We start from the raw sequence: 26145 nt of genomic DNA, 5'->3' as shown, positions 1-26145 counted from the left end.
AAATAAATAAATAAATCTTTAAAAAAAAATAATGAAGTCCTTATCTAATAAGGCCAACATCTCAGTCTTGTAAGGGACATTTTCCTTACAAAAAGGGGACTACTTTTTCCTTGAATGGACCACACTTCTTGTTTCTTTACATGCCTTATGATTTTTGTTGAAAATTGGACATGTTAAATAATATAATGTGGCAACTCTGAAAATCATATTATCCCTCTCAGATTTTCTTGGTTTTGTGGTTTGTTACCACTGTCCATTTGTTTGTTTCATTCCTTGTTTGAAATGATTTATGAAGTCTGTATTCTTTGTCATGTTTGGGCACTGAAGTCTCTATTGGATTAGCTTAAGTGTCACCTAATGACTAGACAGAGATTTCCTTAAATGCCAGGAACCAATAAGTCTCCCAGTCTTTGCCAAAGAGCTCTGCCTACATTTTGGGGCAAACCTTCAACACTCAGCTAGGCAGTTGCCAACTTTGCCTTAGCCTTCACTTCCTCTTTGTACAGAGCCCCAAGATCATCCAGAGGTGATTGTTAAGGGCCTTCTCATATCTTTTCTGGGCATGTGGAGAGCCCTGGGAATACCCAAAGCTCTACAAATTCAAGTGTCCTTCTGGTTTCCAAGAATATGTCAGAGCTTATCAAAGTCCGCTATGGACATCTTATTTTCCAGTTTTTCTTTTTAAGCGTTCTGGTTAGTCTATTATTTGCCCCAATTGTTACTGACAACCTCAGGTAGTTCCAAAGTTAATCAATTGCCTCTATGTGTTTTAGACAGGCACCTTCAGGGAAAAGGCTCTTCTGACTCAGGTCAAATAAAGACAGCCTTATAAGTACTGGTTCCTCTGGAACCACAAAAGAGGTCAGATAATGACATTTCTCTGGTAAATGACGCTCTGTTCTGCTCCCTTCAATGGCTGCCAGGATACCAGTTTCCACTGAAATTGAGGACTATTGGGTTTTTAAGGCTATCACAGAGGTGGACAGGGCAGGATAGGAATAGGGCAAGTTAAAATGTCACAAAGTTTATTGTTCTTTCCAAGAGTCAGCTGTTTTTCTTAAATAACAATCCTTGGATTGTTGCTAACCTTTGGTTAATTGTGAATTTTGAAAAGTTGATTTTGACCATTTTTGCTAGTTTTCTGATTGCTTTTAAGGCAGGAAGAATTTTTGGAGATCCTTACTCTGACATTTTTGTTAATTTCTGGGGTATAGTGGTTTTAATTTGCATTTTGCTAATGACTAATGATGTTGGACACCTTTTCATGTGTTTACTTGCCATTTATATATCTTTGGTGAATTATTTACTCATGTCTTTTGCCCATTAAAAATTAAGTTATTTCCTTATTTATCATTGAGTTAAAGTTTTCTTTATATATACTGAATTTAAGTCCCTCATCAAATACATGTTTTGCAAGTATTTTTCTCCCAGTCTGTGGCTTGTCTTTTCATTTTATTTATACTTTTTAAAATAACCTAAGGCATTTTTGCATATTGCATAATTCACCTTTTCCAAGTATACTATTCAGTGATTTTTTTAAGTAAAATTACCAAGTCATAGACTCATCACCACTAATCAGCTTTAGAAGATTTTCATTATCCCAATATAATCCCTCATGCATATTTATTGTCAATTCTCTTCCCTCTCACCCCTTCCCCAGGCAATTACTAATCTGTTTTTGTCTTTATAGCTTTGTCTTTTTAGGATATTTAATATAATGGAATCATACAATAATATGTGGTTGCTTGTGGCTGGCTCTTTCATTAGCTTAATGTTTTTGAGGTCCATTCATGTTTTGGGATATATTTGGAGTGAGCTCCTTTTTATTACTGAATGGTAATTCATTGTATGGGTATGCATACATTAACAATGTCTTTTGAAGAGCAAACACTTTTAGCAATTTACCAAGGGAAATAAAAGCATGTGCCCGTACAAGCTCTTGCACTCAAATATTCATGGTAGCTTTATTCATAATAGCTAAAAACTATAAACAATTCGAACTTCCAACAACTAAAGAATAAATAAATGGTGGTATATCAATATGTTGACAGACTACCCAGCAATGACAAGGTATCACTGATACACACAACAACATGAAAACAATCTCCAATGTGTTATGTTAAGTGAGAGAAGCCGGGCACAAAAGACTGTGATCTACATGATTCCATTTGTAGGAATCGAAAAGGCAAATTAGGCTGACAGAAAACATATCAGTGATTGTGAAGAGCTAGTAGGTAGGGAGAAGATGAACCAGACAGGATATAAGAGAGTTTCTCAGCTGATGGAAATCTTCTACATCATAATTGTGGTGATGGTTACTCCACTGCATAGTTGTGCCTAAATGCACCAAATTTTGGATGAACTTTATTGTTTGTAAAGCATACCTCAATAAAGCTGATGTTTAAAAATATTTAGTTATTTATTTTAGAGAGAGAGAGAGAGAGAGCAAGTGGGGGTAGGGGGGTGGGCCAAGGAAGAGGGAGAGAGAAACCTAAGCGGAGTCCATGCTGAGTGCAGAGCCCAACGCAGGGCTTGACCTCATGACTTTGAGATCATAAGATCTTGAGACCCTGAGATTCCAAGAGTTGGAAGCTTAACCTACTGTACCACCCAGTACCCCTAAAGCTGATTTAAAAAAATAATGATACGACTCTATTCTTTCTCCAGTTGTAACAAAGCCTCTGTCTTCTGCCAGGTTAGTCTATTTTAGTACTTACTCAGAGGTTTCTGTGTTTGATTAAATGCCAGAAATTCCAGTTATGAATGATCATTTAGCCCTTCAATTCATTTTTTTATAACCATGGGAGTTGAATAAAATTTTTTCTAAAATAATTTGATAAAATAAAGCCAATCCAACTTCCAGATGGACTAAGTTTTCCTGGAAATGGCCCATACATTTCAGAGACATATAAAAACAAACTAAGTATGCACCAGATGTACATAGAGCAATGTGGATAGATCATAAAACATAGGGCTGCATTTAAAAAAAGAAGAAACAGAGTAAGGTCTTATCACCACACCATTATGTCAACTAACAATATGTATGCTTTATGTTTATACATATGTTTTACTGGGTCATACAAATAAAAAACTATCAACGACATTAGACCCCAACAGGCAGGAATGTAACTAGGAAATGGGGATAAAAGGTAATTAATGACAAAGTAAATTCGAATCACTCAAAAAGAGGTCTTATGCAGACCAGAGAGCATGCTACGATTTGAGGATTATGATTATAATTCCCCTTTGCATAAAATGTCCAAACCAAACAAAAATGAAGATGTCCTTAAAACTAACAAGATCTCAAAAAAACATATTTGACAAAGTTTTGGATAAATAATGGAATTGGTTCATTTATCCAACCTACTAGTTATGAAAATTTTTATTGGGGAAACATTCATTGTTCTTACCAATTGAATAACACAAATACAGCATGCTTTAATATGGTAGTGTTCTCAGTCATAGTCACTCATTTCTCTCTCAAATGTCAGAAATGAAAAACTTAGGAAGAATTTAAAAAGCAAAGAGGAATTGAGCCAAAAAAAGATTTATGCAGTAAGGGAATACAACCAACCTCAAAGCCAAAGAAAGTATAACATTCCCTTTTAGAGGATCATGTGGAAGATTCGTATATGGTTCAGTATACTCAATGGATAAATACATGTTGTCCATAGTATACTTGCTGAAATCAGGAACACAGCTATATTAAAATCATTAATTTAAACAAAAAAGAGAAATGTGGTCTTATGTGTTAAGATGCCCAGGCTTCAAAGACAGAAATAACATTTTTGATGAAACACAGGAAATATACAAATATAGTTTTCTATTTCAGGATTATCCTTCCTTTTCAAATAAATCTGGAAAAATCAACCATTTTATCTAATGTAAGTGTAAATAATTATGAACTGGTACTTAATTTAAAAATCTCTTTTGAAAAAGGAAAAAAGAAAGGAGTATAATAAATACTTGATAAACTGAACTGAAAGAGAAAGGAAATGACAGGTCTTAACTCTAGAAGGACCTTGGAGATTAGCTTGCCTGAACTTTCATTTTATGGATATGGAATATAAAAAAAATGTCCAAGAGGAAGAAAAAAGAACGTGAACTTCTGCTCCCATGTAAATGGTTCACAGTTAGGTTAATTACCAAGGCATGAGTCTCTTAGGTTTGCTACTATTGCAGAATTGAGCCTTCAGATGGCCCCATTCCGACACCCAGACAACCCCCTCTTCATCTAACACTTCATCAGTTACTTGTGAGCCAAAAGCCTATAGCAATCCCAGACCCCCACCTCCCGTTTTTTTTTTCAATATTCTTTTATAGAATAAAAAGAAGGCAGCCCTAGGCAGATATTAAGCATGTGAAGTTTAAATACTTCTCCTAAACAGAAACAATACCCCACTGCCATAAGATCGATTCCCACGTCCTACAGATTCAAAGGCTCTTTGAACAGAGTTTAAAAGATTTTATTAATTTATTTCACAGAGATCACAAGTAGGTAGAGAGGCAGGCAGAGAGGGGGAGGGAAGCAGGCTCCCTAATGAGCAGAAAGCCCTATGTGGGGTTCAATCCCAATACCCTGAGATCATGACTTAAACCAAAGGCAGAGGCTTAACCCACTGAGCCACCCAGGTGCCCCTGAACAGAGTTTAATCAGGGAATTTTATGTGAAAGAACAAAATATTTGAAGCAATGTAAGTCTCAGGTAACATTAAAGTCTAATGTGCATATTTTGAGATTATGTCAATTTAGGACACTTAGTAACTCTTGTAAATTGTTACAGATAGGTCATCCCACCCTCCGTTCTTTGCAGAATGAGGACATGTTATTCCATCATGAGTTTATGTTGCTCAGTGAAAATGGTAGAAAAACTTAAGTGTACTCAGTGCACAACTAAATAAAAGGAAAAAGATCACCTTTTGATTGTACCACCTCCACCCCTGCCTTGAACCATTCTGGGATCATAATTTACTCTGAGATGTAAATGTGCTTATTACACAAACATCTAAATCTGAGTGGCTTAGATCTCATTCAATCATACTTCAGACACATAGAAGAATGCATAGAAGAGTCCAGATAACTAGTTAGAAAGTGTTATTCGAGACTCCCCCCTACCCACCCTGGCCAACAACAACAACATAAATACACATATACCTAAATATTTATATAAGCCACGAAACTTATAAGGAAAAGTAACCCTAAATACAAAGCAAATGTCAGTCACTTTCAAATGATCTTCTTTTTTCTTCATCAATTCTCTCTCTGCTCTTGCTTTTCTAAGAAGGGACATCACTCCCTGATCTTAAATGGCTGCTGGCTAGTACTAAAGGATAAAAATGAGTCAGCCAAATCACAACTACTGGTCACTTCATAGAATGAGAAGGTATAATATAAACAGAGTCTAGGACAAAAGAAGAAAGCTTTCTTGTATAAATACAACACAGGATATGCTGAGACCCAGTGTCAATTTTACATGAATTTTTAAGGTAGTTCAGAAAATTACACATTTGCTAGACTTCTTTAAGCTATGTTTTCTATATTCCCAAGAGACATTAGTTAACTCTTGTCTGCCATCAGGAGTATTTCACTGTGAAAGTCCAAGAAGTACAGTTATAACAAGAGAATAAAAAACCACCACCCCTGAGCCTGATATCATGGCATGTTGGTTCAAGAACCAAATCTATCCCTTGAATAGATCACTTACTTCTTATTTTCTTGACTGAGATCATATCACTTGTGATTTTATATACATTTAAACTGTCTCTACTCAAATGCAAGGTGTGAATAATATTTTATTTATGACATATGTGGTTTAATCTAATGCACTTTAAAAATATATATATATTTTTTTAAATATAAATATGTATATAGATATAAATGTATGCTTCAAAAGGCATAATCTCCCTCCCCAGTTAAATTTTCCTTACTTCTATTGCATTCAAAAAGATATGAGGCTAGTGGACCGACACGTGGTTTTCTGTAGTGTCACAGAATGGAAAAAGCTAAGGCTGAGTTATTGGGAGTTAAAGCTACATAAGAAGACTAGAAAAATGACATAGAGTATCCTCAATCCCTTGGGAAGAAGCAAGAATAGTCCCAGGAGTCACAAGAGGATTGGATTCCTTCCTGATTGTTGTTGGAGCAGCCTCGGCCAAGGTAGAACAAGTTGGTCCTCCACAGCTGTGCTGCTTTGGCAACCAGAAGAGTTTTCTAGTTCACTGTCCTGATCAAGACGTAAAAAATGGAGCTGTCCACTGAGAAGCAGGCAATCTGCAGTGCAAATAAGTAGAGGACCCGGGAGCCAAATTCAAGGATCACCACACACCATGCAAAAGAAGAAAGTATTTCAGGATAGTAGAAAGTGACTTGCTAATTTAGAAGGACAGCAGCAAAATTCTACTTTATTTATGCATTCTTTGACAAATCCAAACATGGAACTAGAAAATAGAATTCGTGGTCAAAAAAGAAGAGCATTTTCAAATGTTCCCAACTCGAGTTTAAGTGGTATCCAGGGGTTTCTTCTTTCTCTCAATAACAATAGCACATTGTTGGCTCAAGAGAAGTTGCTATTTGCACAAAAACCTTTTGGAGAGTCCATGAAACAGAGTTGGTCAAACGAACTCTTGAGATAAGGACCCTGCAAATGGTTATAAACATATGATCTGCATTATAGTTAGTCTTGGACAAAATGATCTTTATCAAATTTTGTCTTAAGTTTTTCCAACTCTGACATTCAAATATTCTTTTTGCTCCAAAAAGTTAATGTGCTAATAACAGTTTTTTGAAATAGAGACAACTACAGAGATTATAGATGAACATTTATCTCCTGTTATCATAACACGAGTATAGTTTTAATAAAAAAGGCTGAAGTAATATCTCTTTCAGTTAAGTTAAGAAAAAAAAAGAAGTTTACTTTTTCTGAGAAAGCAAATTGGTATTTTTCTCTTTGATTTCCTTATACTTTGGAATGAAAGGCTGCTATTAAAACTTTCAATAAACCTTTAAAATAAACTATGCTATAAAGCAAATATTAAGTTAGGTCTTTAATGAGACATTTTTTGCTATTTTATAGGCGTTCTAAAATGATAATGTATCCCTTAGACACAGAATCTTCTAGCATTGCCTTTCTGGGAATGTATCGTATATATTTTGTCAGATAGCATGGTATGTGGAAGATGAAGTGGGTTCCCACACCATCAATGACACTAACAAGATCTGTGTTCTTTAACCTCCCTTGATCTCAGTTTTCCCCACTGTGAAACTAACACACTTAAGAAGACTGTGTTCCTAATTTTTATGTGTTCAATTTCTAAATCATGTTAGGTGTACATACAATTTGTTGAACTCCCCCAGATATAGCCCATTAGTGCCCTCCTTTGAACAACAGATTACTGAAAGTTCTTACCCAGATTCCAGGATTCCAGAGTTGGGGAAGGAAGAGGCATGGAAAGGAAAGACACGCAGGTCCTACTTACTTTTCAAAGAAATGTCTAATGATCAGCAAGCCAAAAGCATATGGGATTGTCATGTACAAATGAGAGGGTTTTACAAAGACGAGTCCATCGTGATCTTCAAGATCTGACCACTTGATTGTTGGAGGAAGCCAGAATCTTTCCAACCAAAACCATTCTTTAAACGTCTGAAACATTCTAGAGAGGTGGAAAAAGAATCTGTTAGACTTGTGAAACAAATACTTAAAGTTCAAATAACATTGAGTATTATTTCTTAAAATACCCAAGCCTGCGAATTTTGAAAACAAGGCCAAAAGGGATCGTATTTGTCGGTGGGTTTTCAGACACTTCATTGCATTAAAGAAGAATTACTCCGCTCATATTCTCAGAACAATATTGGGTATGGCATGGCCAACTAAAGTTTAACATACCAAAGTTTAACATACTACTTTCGGCACAATGTACGTTAATATTATGAGTATGTATCTTCCTCTTCTATCATTCTTTGGTATGAAAAATCATTTAACAATAATCTCTATAACTTCAACATGCCCAAAGTCAACCTCATGAAAGCTTCAAGTATGTATAAGTCTACAGTAGTATCCTAAGAACTTCTCTAGGAAATAAAGAACAAGTATATTTAATTTCATATTATAGTAAGTTCATATTCGTCCATGTCAACAAATACCTACTGGGATTCTATTATTTACTACTATCTACTATTTACTACTATTCTATTATTTACTACTATCAAGTACCTAGCACAATCACTGTGCTAGGTACTTGAAAACACAAAGATTAAGAAAATGGCATTCTTGCCCTAAGGACCTTACAGACTGTGGTCAAGGCCAGCCTGAATACCTAGATGATTTTGACATACCTTAGGTACAATAAATAGATATGGGGTGCAGTGGGAGCAAAATGATGGACACTGAACCCGGCCGGGAAGTGCCAGAGAAAGATCACTGGAACAGTAGATCCTTGATGTCCTGAAGAGTTAGTGAGATAAACCAGAGAAAGGCAGGAACACAGGGAGGAGGGAATAGAAGTGCTAAGGAGGGAAAGTGCTATGATCAAGTAACCAGAAACACAGAAGAAAACAGGATTAGATGTTCTAGTCTCATTGTTGAAGCATGAACGATTTTTAGTCTTGAAATTTTGAACTTGAGGATGTTTTGATTTCATCTTTTAATAGTCAATCAGAGAAAGGAATCACAATGTCCTCAGATTCACAATAGGGAGGTTGAAATATGGCTGTGGTGGGAGTGGAGTAAGGACCAAGAGAGCAGGAAGGCTCCATCAGGGGTGAGGGTCAGAGGGTGGGGTCCTGACATTACAGATTTCCACCTCCAGATGACAAAGAATACCAGAGTTTCGACCCTGGTCCCCTTCAGAAAAATCTATACCACAAGCAACAGCTGATAAGATAACTCCTTGCTTTGCTTTGCCCCCCTCCACTATTAAAAATGCGCTCAGCCCAAAGTAGCACTACCTCAGTCACACCCACACCTGCAAGGCTTGTGTGCAGAAAGAGAAGGGCTGCTTTCTTTTTCATGTGTTGATCATTTCATTATAATTTCTACTCTGGGGGAGTCCCATTAAGACAGTTGCAAATTTGTGCAAATATGGTGGAATGAAGATAATCAAGAAAGACTTGTTAAATACTTCCTATCAGGCTTAGAGGCCACAGAAAGGAAAGGGGGTGATCCTGGACTCAGGGAACTTACGAGTGAGCCAGGACTTATGTGGATCTGGACTCAAGAGGAGGCAGGGAGAGCAAGTGAAAGAGTTGTCAGGAAGGGAGAATCACACACTTTGGTAAGGTAAGGTAAGGGAACTAGGGATTCAAGTTCAGTTGCCTGGGCCATCCAAAAGAAGAGATGAAGAGAGGAAATCTGTTTTGAGTGTACAGCCAGATAGATGCCAAAGCCTATTCAACTTCCTACAGATTTCAGAAACCAGCTCTGGCCATGGGAGGCTCCCTGTCATGGGCAAATCTTGGCCTTGACCCTCACTACATCAGAACGAGCTACACCTGCAAGGGCAAAGATATTTTCTCCTTAAAGTTCACCTCAGCACATTCATTACTTGATTTGCTCCAAATTTAATAGTCTAGGGCTCAGGGAACAAACAGCAAGGGTGATGAGTTAGTTTTTCTCTTGCTATTGGTATAATAATTGTTGCACAAAAATAGTTTCCTCGATCCTAAAATGCGACTCCAGGCATCACAGATTCCTTTGTCCAGAATGAAATATAACTAAATAAATAGCTTACAATGGCTACGTAGGGGTTGCCACTCTAAATAACATCATTGTGTATCATACATAAGCAATGAGTCAAGATCTTGAAAGCCATAGTAATGCTAATATCCCACAGCCTAAAACATTGAAAGCAAAATAGAAAGAATACAGAAGTTGAGGGTGGGCCCCTGGAAAACGTAGTTTCAGACTGAGAAAGAAATAAATCTCATTATTTATTCTTCCTTTAGGTGCTGCCACCAACCATCAATTATTGCTAATAAGCAAAAACAGTTAAGACTCCCTTCTTCACACCATATACAAAAGTTAACTCCAAACAAAGCACAAACCTAAACACAAGGGCTAAAACTGTAATACTCTTAAAAGACTAGATAAGAGTAAATACTCATAACCTTGGGTTTAGGCAAAGCCTCTTTACATATGAAACCAAAAGCACAAATGGCAAAATTAAGAGGAATCGATAAATAGGACTTCCTCAAAATGAAAACTTTTTGTGTGCCAAGAGACACCATCAAGAGAGTGAAAGGACTACCCACAAGATGGGAGAAATACCTGAACGTCACACATTTGATAAAGGATTTGGACTTAGAATAGAATAAGAACTCATGCAACTCAGTAAGAAAAGGACAAATAATCCAATTCAAAAATGGGCAAAGAATCTGAATTTGAATATTTCACCAAAGAAGATAGACAAATGGCCACTAAGCTCATGAAAAAAAAAAATGCTCAACCTCATTTCATGAGGGAAGTGCAAATCACTTCCATGCTCAGAGCTACTGTTCACACCCACTAGGATGGCTATCATCATGAAGGTAGCAAGTGTTGGCAAGGATGTTGAGAACATGGCAGGTGGGGCTCCCAGACTGTGAAAGACAGTCTCGGAGCCCCTTGAAAGGTTAAATGTGGAGTTACCATATGACCCAGCAATTCTATGTGTAGGCATTCAAGAGAGTATTCCAGGGCATTAAAATGATTCATGCTACAACACAGATGGTTCTTGAAAACATGCTACGTAAAAGAATCCAGATACAAAAGGCCACACAGTGTGATTCCATTGATGTGAAGTGTCCAGAAGAGGTAAATCCACAGAAACAAAAAGAAGGTTACTAGTTCCTTGGGGTGTATGAAGGGAGTGTGGGGATAAACACAAAGTGGCCAACGAGGGGTACAGGGTTTCTTCTTGGGGTGATGAAAATGTTCAAAGATTAAAATGCAGTGTGGGTTGTACAACCGTGAACATGCTGAAAAACATTGACTTGCACACTCTTTTAGATGGGTGAGTTGGATGGTCTGTGAATTATATCACGAAAAGGAAAAAAGAAAAACTGTTAAGAAGCTTCCTCAGTTTCAATCCTTTTACCCCAGAGCTCATCCTGAACTTCATGCTATAGCTCCCCATTATTTCATTTATGGGGCTTAAGTGTTACCTCCCAAATTCACCTGTGTCCATGAGCCCAGAAAAGTCATTAAGTGAAGGAAAGACTATATACCTCGATTCAGATTTCAGCATGATTTAAAGTTCATGACTTCTTGGAGGAAGGAAACAGCAGGCTTTAAAGCAAGAACAGACTAACTGCCCTGAAGGCAAAGTGACTGCCCTAGTTGATAGCGTTTTTGGGGGTAAGGGTACTTGGTAGACATCCACAAGCCAACATTTTAACTCAAGCCATGGGCTTTAAAACCCATGCTACGCCTCTCACCATCCTCTCTACCATCCTGTTATTTCTCTCAGGATGAGATCAGAGGCTAAACACAGAGAAATGAGCTGAAGAGAACTGGGGCCAGCAGTCTCCAATCCTCTGGGCTGCTTCAGTTTACTAGCAGGAAACAAATCACAGTCCGTCAGGCTCCTGCTAGCTGCTCCTAAGGCCACAAGCCTGTGCCAGTATCTCTAGCCTCCTTCATAGCCACTTTTTCCTGACTCTAGTGTACCAGATGTGCCATTTTGGATGTAGCCCAGTGTCCAGCTCTCAGAGCAGCAGGGGACATCAGCACTGTGGGGGGGAGTTGGTGCACTGCCTTTCCCACTGTGAGAGCTAAGGGAGACCATCCTACATCTGCTGAGAGTTGGCTGGGATGGCCTTGGCTTGGCCAGTTGGAGGCTTTCCTCAGGACTTTGAGTCTGGAGCAGAGAGTGATATCCAGCAGCAGCAGATGGCATCCTGCCTAGGCTGCTGCTGCTGAAAAGATAGTTGTCATCCCTTGGCTTTTTGGCCTTCCTGATTGCCTTGGTTTCTTGGTTTCCACTGTCATCCAAGTCTGGTCCACCAGCCTTCCTTCAGGGCTGTGAGTCCCTTCCAATGAAGTCCTTTGTTTAAGATAGTAAGAGGTGGATTCTGTTGTCTCTAACTATGAGATTTTAAGTGGAGGAGGAACTGGGGGGCATTTGTCAGTTCCTCCCTCTGATCTCATCTTGCTGACAATGGGCACTCATGTATCCCCTTCTCTCCCCCCCATTTTTGTTTCTATTCTGCCTAAGTTTCAAATCTGACAGTGACATTATTACTAGTCACCACTTGAGGTATTTTTCAATGTAAAAGAGGGTGCTGGCTTCCTTGACACAGACTTAAATAGGTGCTTGGTAGATGACAAGACATTTACCTACCCAGCAAGTAGAGCAACACCTTTACGCCACATTAACTAAGTATCACAGTATTTCAATAATAACCAGGGGGGAAGGGCATTAGGCAATCCTGACATGGGGAAGTACCAGCATTTTTTCAGAGCCCATAGGTGACGGCTCTAAGAATAGTCCTGAGCATTTGCAACAATGAATCTGTCATTCAACGCCCCTTTCCCCATGGCTCCTTCACTTCTTGGCAGTCGGAGAAGCCCACTGATTCCCACAGTCAATTTATAGCCCACCTCTCATCTTGATTCATTTTGCTCAACTCTAGGACTTTATGGCAACTGTAATATTGTCAGCTCTGTTGACTCTTTCATCTCTGCTTGGTGTGCTTTTTAAGCAAAGGTATTTGTTTAGTCCTTGACTACTCCCAGTGCTTTTTTTCTTTTCTCATCAGCTACACAAAAGTCCCCCTTTCCCATCCCATGTCCATTCTTTCAGTCCTGAAACTCATATGTATATAAAAGTATCTGAAGGAACTGTACTATTTACATTAAAAATATCTGAAGCTCTTTTTAAAAGTAAAAAAAAAAATGTGCAAGAAAAACACTTGTGGTTATTTCTTTATACTTCGCAGAAGAATCGGTATTGGAGGTGGCATCATAGCCCAGCTGTGTTTTCCCACCTGCCAATACTATGGAAGTTTTAAACCCTATTTTCAACTCCAGCTGCCAGTAGTTTGCAGGAAGACAATCTCCCTAATGTAGGTTTTTATGACTCATTATTTTCTGACCTCATGGATACAGAACCCAACAGGGTGAAGGAAGCCTGTTGAGCCACTTTCTCAGATGAACACCATTAAATTTGACCTTAGGACTGAAGAAATAAAACCATCTGGGCCACTAGTTTATCACTATTTGAAGCAACATTTTTGCAAAGTACTAAAAAATTGTGGTCCTCTGACCCTTGCTGAGGTAAGAACTCTGAGTCAGGCTGAAGTTTTGGGCAAGTTATGAAATTCTGGTAATTATTTGTGCAATATCTACTGTAAATAACCACAGCGCCTTAGAAGATAACTCTACAGAATATATCTCTTGGATAGAGGAGGGTGACAAGAGTGTGTCTCTATGGAACAGAACACATCTCTCCCAGAAAGGCCGGTGACCGGAAGTGGGAAATTAGTCAGACAACGCTAATTGAATTAAAGATGTATTCCTGAGTGATAAAGTAAAACAAGGACACATTGGAATCAACGCTCACTATCTCGGAGCATCATTATGGTTGAAGGAGGTGAGAGTTGGTGAGAAATTTGGAGACTGAGTGACCAGCTAGATTATGGTGGGATGAGGGTTCTCTGGGGACACAAAGTCAGCTCGAGCAGAACGAGGACCTTGCCTGGCTTGTTTATTGTTGTATACCCAAGGCTTGCCACAGAGTAAACACTAAATAAGTATTTGTTGCATTCAACAGAAAGGTAACCGAGGCTCGAGTGGACTTTTGAACACTCCAGGAGCGATGCTATAGCCAAAAATGATATCTGGTTTCACTATCTACAATCTCATTTTTATCAGTTGCAAAACAATTTTTAAAATTTGGTGCAAGGGTATCAGGTAAACATGTTTATCTACATTTAATCTGTTTGTGTTCTCTTTGGAATGAACTCTACTAACTCAGCCAAAAAAACTGGTTATGCCTCAAGATAAAACACAAAGGAAAACAGCAGCACCTACTTGCTTCCTGTCACTAGTGTAAGGACGGAGCGAATGGCAAATTCCAATTCTAAAAGCATTTTAAATTGTGCCATTGCAAATGGATAAGACAAGGCAAATGACAGAGCAACTTACCTCTGAGGGCTATTTATTATGATGGAGTTAGTGCATTAAAAGCCTGCAAATGCCTGGGCTTATCGTAAGAGGAACAAACAAACCAACAAACCCTACACTTTGTGTAGAGAAGTAGTTAACTTGCAACAAGATAATAGGTGATATTTTCATTTTAAATTTTACCTTGATATCAGTTTAAAGACTTGAAGAAATTCAAAACACACCCATAGATTTAAAAAAGAACAATTCAGAGTATTTGCAAACAAAACCAGTATCACCTCAAAGATGTCATTGAGGGGCCTCAGGAGGTCCTGAGTTTCCAATCATTCTGCCTTTTATTTAGAGTCCCCCTACACCCCAGACCCCAGGTTTTACGTGGGCATGTGACTGCCCTGCCACGTGAGACATTTCCCAATGTCCCCTGTAACTAGATGTGGCCATGTGTGACTACGTCTGTGTCAAAGACACAGTGGTGGCATTGATTTGAGTAACCTCCTTAAATACCAAGCTGTGTGTCCTGGCTTCTCTCCTTCTTCCTTCTGAATAACTGAAAATAGGGATGACAGGATATAGGAGCAAGCTTTGAGGCCAAATAGCCCATTTTCCTGGCTACATACAAGAGAAATAAACTTTTACCTTCACTGTAAGTCATTGAATTTTGAGTCCTTTTTGTTTTAACTGCTTAGACCATAATTCATATAAGGGAAAATTGAAAGGAGAAGTAAATAAGTACTATATTGCTGTATTGTGTTATATTGCTTCCAGGCAGATTATAAAACCTGGAGACATCTGCTCATCAAATTACTGTTTAGAGAATAAAAAGGAGACGTGCAGACTGGGAGAAAATATTTGCAACATTTGAAATAGAAAGCACCTGTATCTACAATATATAAAGAGCTCCTGAAATTCAATAATAAAAAAAATCAGGAGACTTCTTCCATAAGTCATTTGGGGGCATGTTTTTCCATTAATATTCTGCCTACTGGGGAGCATCCTAAGTATTTACTCTGCCTTTGGGGCTTCTTGCATGGAGCTGGTGCCAATTATCAATGTATTGCCTCTCAACTCCCAAATTCACTCTTTTTTACCTGCTGTGTGAAATGATCTGGTGCCTTTCCTATTTTCCCTTTGCCAGCTAGCCCTGGAGCTGTCAGTAGAGGATGGTGGAGAGACATTGCAGGATGAAAGGGTTTTACTTCCTGACTCTGGTACATCCCAGTAAAAGGCTTCAGGAGCCTCTGTCAGCCAGCAGATTCTCCTGGCAGCCCCCATGGGAGTTTTGTAGCAAAGGGCCTCCAATGAGACACTTTACAGTGAATAGCCCTCCCCACATCCTAGAGGGCAGATATCTGGCAAGTTCCAGGGAGCTGCTTTCCAGACTATTCTGCTAGTACCAGGAGTAACTCCTCTGTTCCCTCCCCAACTGGTCTGCCCTCAAGGGGGTCTGGGAAGGGTGGTGTTTCCTTGCAGGCTCTGGTTCAGCTCCAAGAGTTATAAGTTTCCTAGAGCAGTGATCCCTATACTCTTTAGAGTTCTTCCTACTGGTCAATGCCTCATGTCTCCAATCTTGATTGGGTCCAGACAGCCTTGCTGGAAAAGTCTAACCTTATGTGCTTAATCTGATACTAATTTGCAAAAGCTCAAGTTATCCTGAAAAGTTTAAAAAAGAAAAGAAAAGAAAAGTCTCTGGAGTTCAAATTAGAAGGGAGAGCCTTCTCATTTTTCCCTTCTAATACTGTGTAGAGTTTGTGTATAGATTAAATGATGCGTTGAGATTTCAGGAAGATGGGCTTCTGCTCCTTTCCTCCTAGCTCCATTTAAAGCTTAGTTAGGTTAATGTCCCATGAGCTGGCTATCACTTTCTGCAAGGGCAACAATTCCTCCCTGTTAGCAAACATAATTGGGATATTTTCCCAGCAAAACTAATAAACCCCTAAAATGCCAGCTAGGCACTTGGCATCTGTATGGGGTCAAGTTCTCTTTGAAGCCAGGGCTATCCCCCAGTGTTATTCTCTTTAGGCCATGTTTCTCTTGGCTCTGTAATAAAATTTCACAATATGCCTTGATCTAGGGTCCTAACGGAAATCGTCCCTTCCTAACTAACTTAAATATTGAGCTAATGAAGTTCAATTCCTAGAAAATCACAAGTTGCTGTTTGCTGTTGTGTGCAGAAGAAAGCCCATTTGGGGATGGCTCTGCCAGAGGCTTACTGTCCTGAGAGACCCCAGCCTCCTTTGAAGGCAGCTCCTCGGGGCCCTATCCCATCTTGGGAGACTCTTATAAATGAGAAGCTGTAACAAGCCCCCAGGCCACTGGGCCCCTGTCTGCTTTTCCAGGCTATGCCTCCCTTCCCCTTCACTCTGAGACCCCACAAGCAAGGTCTGGTTTCTGACCCTTGAGAACAAAAGACAAAGTTCTCTCCTGCCTTCAGTCAGGTGCATTAACTATTCTTTCTGCCAGACACCCTTTCCCCATCTTTACCCAACTCTCTTCTCCTTGTCCTTCAAGCTACAACTCAAGCTTCCCCAAGATCTCCTTAAAGACTTCTTATGACCCGTACCCCCCACTGCTTCAAATCCAAATCAAGGACTGCCATCGCTCCATGTTCTTTTTCTTCATAACCTGTATCAAATTGGTAAATATATGTTTGCATATTGATTTGATTAAAATATACCCTCCTCCTCAGACTTCAAGATGCAGGACATCCCAAGAGCATCCCTAAGTTGGCATACTGTAAGGGCACAAAGAGTTAAGTGCTCAATAGATATTAAGGGAAGTTAGTATATAGCATATATAGCACAGTGGTCAAGTCCAAGGATTTGGGAATCCAGACTGCCTGGGTTCAAGGCCTCGTTTTGACACTCTAAGAACTGTGTGCCCTAACTTAATGTTAACTTAATGTCGGTTTCTTCATCTACAAAACAGGTGATAACTGCACCTCTCTGATAAGGTTGTTAAAAGGGTTAAGTGAGTAACTATCTGTAAATCACTTTATCACATGCCTGTTAAATAATCAATTGGAGTCAAGGTCTTAAATACCATTTGCCCTTCTAAAGAGAAGAGCAAAACGAACTTTTAGGTCCCAAAATTCTGTAACTGACACCTGTTAAATTAAAAGAAGTCATTTAAAAATAATATACAGTGCTGTGACTTAGTTAAAACACTTACATTTTAAAAAAGTCTAAATGATACAGCTGCTTAGGGTAACAAATTTTAGGAGTCACTAAAATATTCAAATCTACCTTGGAATATATATGAAACTGGACAAAAAATATGTTTAGGCTATAGCTAATAAATAATACTTCAATGTTCATAATAATGATTGTTTTAAAAATCTGGAATATTTAAGTCCATTTTGAAATGTTAACTCTATTCAATAACAATCAACTAATATTAAAAATTATATTTACCAACATGCAAAATGTTTAGACATGTAAAAAAATTCAAAATTATATCTACACTTTAATTATATGATGGTATATGATTTCATTTTTTTTTAAGGATTTATTTATTTGACAGAGAGAGGCACAGCGAGAGAGGGGAACACAATGGGAGAGGAAGAAGCAGGCTTCCCACAGAGCAGGGAGCCTGATGCGGGGCTTGATCCCAGGACCCTGGGATCATGACCTGAGCTGAAGGCAGACACCTAATGACTGAGCCACCTAGGCACCCCTGATTTCATTATTATGCTACTTTATACATATACATCTAAGTGTGTGTGTGTGTGTGTGTGTGTGTGTGTGTGTGTGTTGGCGTGCGCGTGCGCACACGTGCATGTAAAGGCAAACCAACGGAAACCTGAAAAAAGGGTAAAATCCTTAGTGTTGAAAATTTTTAAATTATTTTTACTGCTGATAATTTGTTACTGTTGATCCAAAATTAGGAAAATTAATAATTGATTTCTTATTAATGACTCAAGTCAACAAAGGTACATTTTGTTCTAAAAATCATACTCTCATCCAGTCCAGCCCTATCAATATGAAGAAAGAGTCCCAGGGAAATACAGGTGCTTTGTCCAAGCAAATCCAGGAAAGCCAGTGTTTTCCCAATACACACACAGCTGCCCCTTACCAAGACGTGTTACTAAGGTGATTTATTTTGCATTAACATTTTGAGAGAGTAATTTTTCATGTGAATGTTTCATATACAAAAGCTAATAGCTGATTTGAAGGAAGGCAAGTTTGTTACCTACACAAAACTTCTCCCAGCCTTCTTCTTATACATGCAAAAGCTAACTCCAGAATCTTTTGTATTCTAACAATTTCAAAGAAAATAAAATGTGCTTCCATAGTCACTAGAAAGATAGGATCTTGAGGCCATCTATAAACTGACTTCAGGGGTGCCTGGGTGGCTCAGTTGAGTGACTCTTGGTTTCAGCTCAGGTCATGATCTCAAGGTCATGAGATCAAGCAGGGTTGTTGGGATCTACACTTAGTGAAACGGGGGAGCCTGCTTGAGATTCTCTCCCGCTCTCTGCCCCTCCCCACTCTAAAAAAAAACAGCTTTAAACTGACTTCAGATTTTGAAGGTAATAAACATAAGACAGAATATGCAGTTTAGGGACGCCTGGGTGGCTCAGTTGGTTAGGCAGCTGCCTTCGGCTCAGGTCATGATCCCAGCATCCTGGGATGGATTCCCACATCGGGCTCTTTGCTCAGCGGGGAGCCTGCTTCTCCCTCTGCCTCTGCCTGCCACTCTATCTGCCTGTGCTCACTCTTGCTCTCTCTGACAAATAAATAAATAAAATCTTAAAAAAAAAAAAAAAGAAAATGCCGTTTAAGGAGGCGGTATTTACCAAATTTTCATTCTTCCAGATGCCCCTTTAACTTTATCACGTCTCTGCTGTATCTCTTCCCCAGTTGCTAATTGACAGAGATTGCCAAAGCCCAGGTCAAGGCCAAGAAAGAGGTAAGTTACCAAGAAAGTTTACTTACACTGGCAACATGGGTAGAAACTTGCAGAAAAACAAGTATGACTGAAGTCAGCAGGATATGAAGCAAAGTTACAGAACAGAGAAGTCTTAGAAGGATGTAAACCCTAGGGTTTAAAGAGAAGGGACCCAAGCTGATTGGGAGGGACTCTACAAGAAATTTACACAGGAACCACTGCCTTCAAAGGCAGAATTCCCTCCCCCGTCTTGTTTTTTTAGTTAAATTTAGAAGTCGACAATGTAAATTAAGAGTTGGGTAAATAGGCAATGCTGTTGCAATGTAAAGAAATGTTAACCCAATTAGCATCACGTCAGCATCTCCTTTCCAGTTGCTATTAAATATTTTGCTCCTCTCCACCAAGTCCTTCCTCACAAGCTCTCCTCCCTGGCCTGGTGAGTCACACTTCTTGCTCCACAAATTACCCTGTTATTAGTCTCAGGGACAAGTGAGTGATGTAGGCAAGAGCTAGGGGGCTGGGAACCTTGCTGACAGTGACTCAGTCCCAGAGGAGCCTGAGGAGAGGCCCTGATTCTGTCTCAGTTCTCCCATCTGAGAGGCGAGACAACTGGCCTAGAGTCTGTAGAGCCCTCCTGGGGACCGCTGAAAGGTGCTGCAGAAGGCTTCCCGCCGGTTAGTCCCAGATAAGAAGAGTCAGCAAGACTGCCATATATATATATATATATTGCAAGTCTGTAATTGATAAATAAAATCCAAAATGGAAAAAAAAAAAAGCAGTCCTTCACATACCACCAAATTTGAGGAAGAATTATGGCTTTAGAGTCAGAAAGCCCAAGTCTGAGCCCTAGCCCTTGCCTCTTAAAACTAGATGAACTTGGGGGTGGGGTGGCACCTGGGTGGCTTAGTCGGTTGGGTGTCAGACTCTTGATTTTGGCTCAGGTCATGATCTCAGGGTCATGAGATCAAGCCTCATGTCTGGTTCCATGCTCAGCATGGAGTCCTCTTGGGATGCTCTCTCTTCCTCTCCCTCTGTCCCTCCCCCTGCTCTCTCCCTTCCACCTCCCTCTCTCTAAAATAAATACATAAATCTTAAAAAAAAAACAAAACCCACATAACTAAGTGAACTTGACCAACTCAGTCTCTCTGAATCCTTTGCTAGCTCCCTTGCTCAACGGTGCTAATTCCACCTTCCATAAAGACTTGTTGCAGATGGAGAGTGATTCATAATGTGGAAATACCGAAGGGGCCAGATCTATGTTACAGAGTCATGTTATCTTGTTATCTTCACCTTATTGGGTCTGGGCAAGACTCCCGATGTCAGGCTGGTTTAAATAGTAAGATTAAATGCTCAGTTTCAAAAGAGTTCCCAAGGGAGAGTAACGGGACACCCCTGTCCCTTCACAGAGGCATCCTCCCCATGGTCTCCCCATCTCTCACTGTGGAGAAAAGATAACTGACTTCATTTCCTTCTTTCAGTAAGGGAAGCCTACCTAAAGGACACAGACGAGGCGAACCTAAACAGAAAACCTAGGAACAGACTTGGACAGACTGTACTACACAATGTCATTTAGTTCAGACCTTTCAGACAATCAGACTCACCTGGGGTGATACCCAGGCCACTCCCCACAACACCCCGGGGTGGAATTTCTGGGACACGACACGTGAGAACCCAAGGCCCAGTGGCTTCTCAAGGAAAAGGGGTTTGGGGCTCTGAAATGCCCAACCTCAGCCCTTTCCAGCTACCTGAGCTAGCAGAGCATGTGACTTTCTTCCCAGCCTTGAATTCCTCATCTATAAACTAGGAATGATATTTTCTATTTCTGTATAGCCCCAATCGGGATGAAATAAGGTCATGTGTCTAAATCACTCTGTAACTTGGGGCATATGATGAGTGCGTTAGGACTGTCACTATTTACCTTTCCTCATCAATGGCACCACGGACTTTAAGGTGGCCCAGCACTCAGCCCTCATTCACTGATTCTTACAGTCCCCTAGTCAGTGGTAAGGTCGCCTGGACTGAGTGTCGGAAAGTCTGCAGCTTTTCTGAGGGACGAGTGTGATCACCTGACAGGGTAACTCATTTCCTCAGTGACAGCAGGATTTCTTTAGTCACTGGAACCCAACATGGGCAATATCACCAAAGGAATCATTTTACGAAAGAGAGGAAAACTTACAGAAGGGTGTGGGGCCGCATCTTGACCGAGAAGGAATTTCGAACACCCCTCTCACAGATGAGGAGGAGGCCAAGTTTCTTTTAGGGAAGGACTTAGGGTTACTAAGGCACACCGATGAAGCAAGCCCCGAATTTCAATGTTTTAAAAATATATGCTTATGTAATAGTTAAAGGCAGGGTTTCCAGTCCCATAACCTGCTGCCCCCGCAGAATGAAGCAGTCTTTGGAAAAGAACGAGATGACAAAGATTCTAGTAATCTTCAGGTGAGGGTGAGGTGCGGTGGGGGGGGGAGCCTCCAGGAGAGGACAGGAAAAAAATTCGCAATTGCTGCTTCTCAACAGTTTTCTTCATGGACTCTGAAATCATAAAAGAAGTTAGAAGGATAAAAGGCAAGATTTCCTTATGGCAAGCAAGGACTGTTGGTGTGGGGCTGGGAGAGTAGCACCTGGTAATCTCTGTTTGCTCCTTTGAGTAAATAGGGATGGGTCACCTCCCTTCCTTGGCTGGGACAGCTACTTCCTCTGTCCACGGCCATTAGTCCTTGCTATTTATTCACCATAGGAAAATCGTCCCTAAAATCTCAAAACTGAACAGTACGAGTCATTCCTGTCCAGTCTTGATCTACTGCAAGAAGCCCCTTAAAGGGGAAAAAAAAAAAAAAGCAACAACCCCATATGTATAATGCCCAGATTTTAAGTAGATGGGGGAGAGACAGAGACAGACATGGAGAGACAGACAGAGATGAAGAGACATAGAGATAGAGACTTAGGCAGGACATGTGTGAATTCTATCTAGAACACAGGGAACATATTTCATGTATTCATTTTACTGGTTTTTTTAAAAGATTTTATTTATTTATTTGATAGAGATCATAAGTAGGCAGAGAGGCAGGCAGAGAGAGAGAGAGAGCAGAGGAAGCAGGCTCCCCGCTGAGCAGAAAGCCCGATGCGGGGCTTGATCCCAGGACCCTGGGATCATGACCTGAGCCGAAGGCAGAGGCTTTAACCCATTGAGCCACCCAGGCGCCCCTCATTTTACTGTTTTTGACTAATGATTAAACCCATGACTTCAAATGTAGAGCTATTTTGCCTGCGAAAGTGAAAGGAAAACATCCTGGGTATATTGTATGAAAATGTAACATATTTAAAAGTAAAAATTTTGGGGTGCCTGGGTGGCTCAGGTCCTTAAGTGTCTGGCTTCGGCTCATGATCTCGGAGTCCGGGGATTGAGCCTCAGTCAGGTTCTGTGCTCAGCAGGGTGTCTGCTTGTCCTTCTCCCTCTTCTTTGGCCCTCCTCCTTCTGGTCCCTCTGACCCCCCCCCCCGATAAATAACATCTTAAAAAAAAAATAAATACAAATTCCCCTAGATTTCCAAACATTTCAAACATTCTTTCCGGAAGTGTATTCTTAACTTTCTCTCCAATACATTTTTATATAATTCTCATTTCAGTCTCTCTGACTTCCGTCTACCAGAGCAAATCAATGTTATGAATGGGAGAAAACACTGTGCTGACATATACAGTTTCCTACGGCAAGGTCACATCTTGCACATGGCCAGTTCCTTTTTCTCTGGGGGACATAGGTCGGACATGTGCCAATGTGATTTTTCTGGCTACTCCTCTATTGATCCTGATTTGGGGGTCTCCGGGTTCCTAAGTCTTGTGCTTCTAAGTCTTTTCTCCTTAGGCTAAGATTTATCAGCTATTTTCTCAAAGATTTTTTCTGCCAAGAAACACAGTTAGCAGAAGTTCTCCTGGGAATAACCGGTCTGCATCGGGTGAGGCGGGACCGCATGTGATCCTAGAGAAGGGCCTGGAACAGAGATAACCCACAGGACAGGCGCCGGCTCCACATGCTGTCGGGGGGGGGAGTCAGAATTCCTCCTCCCTGTGGTTCCTGTTAGCGAAATTTCAGTATGGATGTCTCTTAAGGTCCTTGTCAAAGGAAGGCAAGCTCTGAAAGCAAGCCAGTGTGAATGGAAGGATATTCAACAGCAAGCATCCCAGGTGCAAGTAATGTCCAAAACATAGAACGGACGACTCTAACCTTGTATCCGGTCTCTTGAAATATACCAAGAGATGCCTAGCGGAGCCTCAACGACGTCCTTCTGTTCAAGCGGGGGAGGGAGAGCCCTGCGTGCTTCTCTTCCCTGCCCAGTAAAGCTGTTTCTTAGTAAATTCGTCTTCCTGGTAGTTTACGAGGTCGGGAATGTTACTCAGCTGCCACCTTATGAAATCTGAGCCATTTCAACCTTGCCACGCTGTTAGGTGGAGGTTTCCAGGGCGTGGTGGTAGGACAGGAGTCACATTTACATATTCCACAGCAATTCTGAAATGCTCAGCCTCTGTCGCTCTGTCATGCATCAGTCAGTGATATCGTTAAGCACCAACAGTGTAACAAGTGCACGCAGTTTCAGGCCCAGGAGCAGCCCTACCCTTTCACCCTGGCCTTGTTTGAAAAAGACCCCAGTCTGGCCTTGCTCTGGTCATACCTCTCGCCCACTGGCTGAGGAGTTCATAGACCCAAAGCTGCAAGCTGACCCACACACCATACCCCCTTTCTAGACTTGCTAGGGGTACCCAGGACCCTAGAATTCCCTGCCTGACACCTCCAAATTCTCTTTCAAGGCCTGCATGGATCCTTCCCCAGGTCTGTCCTCTGAAAAATGACAGCACAGTATACCCCTCCACCTAGGAATGGCCAACAGGAGACTGTTGGGCAAAAGATGAAAAGACTCACACTTGGACACAGAGGTGTCCGCACACACGGGCACTGGGGCCTCAAGCCAAGCAGGACAATTCTGGGGCTGAGAAGCGGGATAGGGTCAGTCTGAGAGCCAGACAACTCCACATGTCCTCTTGCCTTGGGGCCTGAGGGATAAGCCTGTCCACAGGGACTCAGCATAGGTCTGGCCACTCTAGAGGCCCCAGGAATTCTGGAAGCCAAAGCCAGATTAGGCTGAGCAGCCACCAGAGGGGCTGGTAGCGTGACAGAGACAGAAATCCACAGGTAACTTCCGACGGTCCAGCTGAATCGCTCCTCCCCAGAGAAGGCAACCTCTTTGTTAGCAGAAAGTGGTTTATTCACCAGGCTCCCCTAAGCTTCCCCGCCCCCACCCCCACCACCAGCAGGTTACCACTTCACTATAGAAAGCAGGTGGGGCAATACATTTGTGATCAATGGAGTTTGTGTTTGGTAAGAAGGTGTAGAAGAGTAGAAGCTAAAAGGTGGGGGTGGGGGTGGGCCTTTGTCAGGAACCCCTTCTGCATTCTCCACTGATCCACTGCGGATTGGTTAGGTAGGCGGTGGGGTGAAGGCCCATGCCAGCGAGCCCTGTTGGTGCAGGGAAAGGGTCAGGGACGTGATTCAGAGGCCCAGCGGCTGTGCTACCTGCTTTCACAGCTGTAAACTGGGAATAACAGCACTGTCTCTTCACAGACCGTTTCGAGGTGACGATTACAATGGTAACTAATAACCAGCATGTGTATACAATGAACACAGTTTCTTTCACCAGCATTCCCTCATTGTATCCTCACCACAATAATAATTATTTATGCCCCCAATTCACACATGCAAAGAGAAGTTGAGGGGGATCAAGGGACCTGCTCCAGGTGACACAGCCAGACCAAAGTTAGGTGCTGGGCTAAAAATCCTCCTTCTCTTTACAGGACTTGATTCTTGTCTTTCATCCATATTTGTGAACATGTGCTGTCATGCAAGTCATCATTTCTGATTGTCACTTTTGATGACTTTGAAGACATGTGCTTTTCAAAGCCTGTTTCTCACAAGGAAGAGCCTGGAAGCTGGAAATCTGCAGGACAGATGGAGCCGACTCTTCCTTCCAATTAGAAGTGAGGCTCGGGGAAAAGGGCACGGTCAAGGTTGTGGGGGCAAGATGGGAGCACAAACAAGGCAAATACCGGCTAAGCTTGGGAGATCTTCATCACCTGGTGCTGTCAGAGGAAACTGTCACTCAACATCCCTCCTCTCAAAAAGAGAAGATCTACAGTATATCATAGAGAATAACATGGAACTTGCCTTGCCCAGAAGTCCGCTCCTTCCCAGGACACAGAAAACAATATCATATAATAATAAAGCTTTGGGGCACAGATATAGTTTACCAAGATCACAGTTAAGACAACACAGTAGAGGTGAAATAAGATAAAATAAAATAAATAAAATAAAATAAAACGTAAATAACAGTAATTACCTTGAGTATATAGGATAGCTTTCTGCGAAGAAATTCAAGTATTGTGTGTATAGGTATGTGGAGATATATGTAAAAGTTTCACCTTTCCTTTCACAACATCCCTGCAGAAGCAGAAAAGGGAAACATAATTAATAGACTATACAATGATACCTGTAACTTTCCTTCTGGCTCTAAAATTCGAAGTCACAGTTACAAACCAGTAGCCGAATTTGGTACAGGTGGAACTGGCCCTATGAATCAGTTTCATTTGATTTGGGGAGTGTTTTAACATAATTTGCACCGATATCTAAATTTCAGGAATTTTCACCAAAAAATCCAGAGTCACAGCTTCACTTGAAAACAATAACAACAAAACAAAACAAAACAAAACAACCCGGAAGATCTGGCACTAATCACAAGACGTGCGGGCCTTAATTGAGGCGTAAGCTTCATCAACCAGCCCACTGCTCATTTCAGTTACCTGCCCAGGCTTCTAAAGCATTAACGTTGTAATTCCTTACGCCTCTAAGATTCATCAATGGGAATTATGTCCTTAAAGTCAGTGCAACTTAAGTAAAGACAGTAAGAGCACAGCCTCAAGTAGTGATTACAGTTCTATCAGCACACGGGTCTTGGAAGAGCCACTTGTGACTCGTTAGTGCCCTGGTTCTCCCTGCTGGCTCTCTAGGGGGACTACCTGGAAAACATTTTTAAGCCACGCTCTCGCCTGATTCAGAACACCTAAGTCAGGACCTCTGAAGGTGCCGTCCTGACATCAGCATTGTTATCATTGCT

The 26145-nt window shown here is 40.9% G+C and overlaps 1 protein-coding gene across 5 annotated transcripts in view; it reads right to left on the bottom strand.

Moving 5' to 3' along the window:
- Positions 1-26145, bottom strand: part of CERS3 (ceramide synthase 3) — a 111373-nt gene that overhangs the window by 71319 nt on the left and 13909 nt on the right. For 4 of the 5 annotated variants that reach the window (XM_032836003.1, XM_032836006.1, XM_032836005.1 and 1 more), the window contains 2 exons: positions 25372-25472; positions 7476-7649 (listed from right to left, as the gene is read on the bottom strand). In XM_032836003.1, the coding sequence (XP_032691894.1) occupies positions 7476-7649; positions 25372-25472 (275 nt within the window). The remainder of the gene's footprint in view (positions 1-7475; positions 7650-25371; positions 25473-26145) is intronic. The other variant, XM_032836007.1, reaches the window with a different exon arrangement.

The sequence above is a fragment of the Lontra canadensis genome, unplaced genomic scaffold, assembly GCF_010015895.1.
Source record: "Lontra canadensis isolate GAN:19392208 unplaced genomic scaffold, GSC_riverotter_1.0 scaffold89, whole genome shotgun sequence".
Taxonomy (NCBI): Eukaryota; Metazoa; Chordata; class Mammalia; order Carnivora; family Mustelidae; genus Lontra; species Lontra canadensis.
The sequence above is the reverse complement of the archived record's forward strand: the minus strand, read 5'-3'. Positions and strand labels throughout refer to the sequence as shown.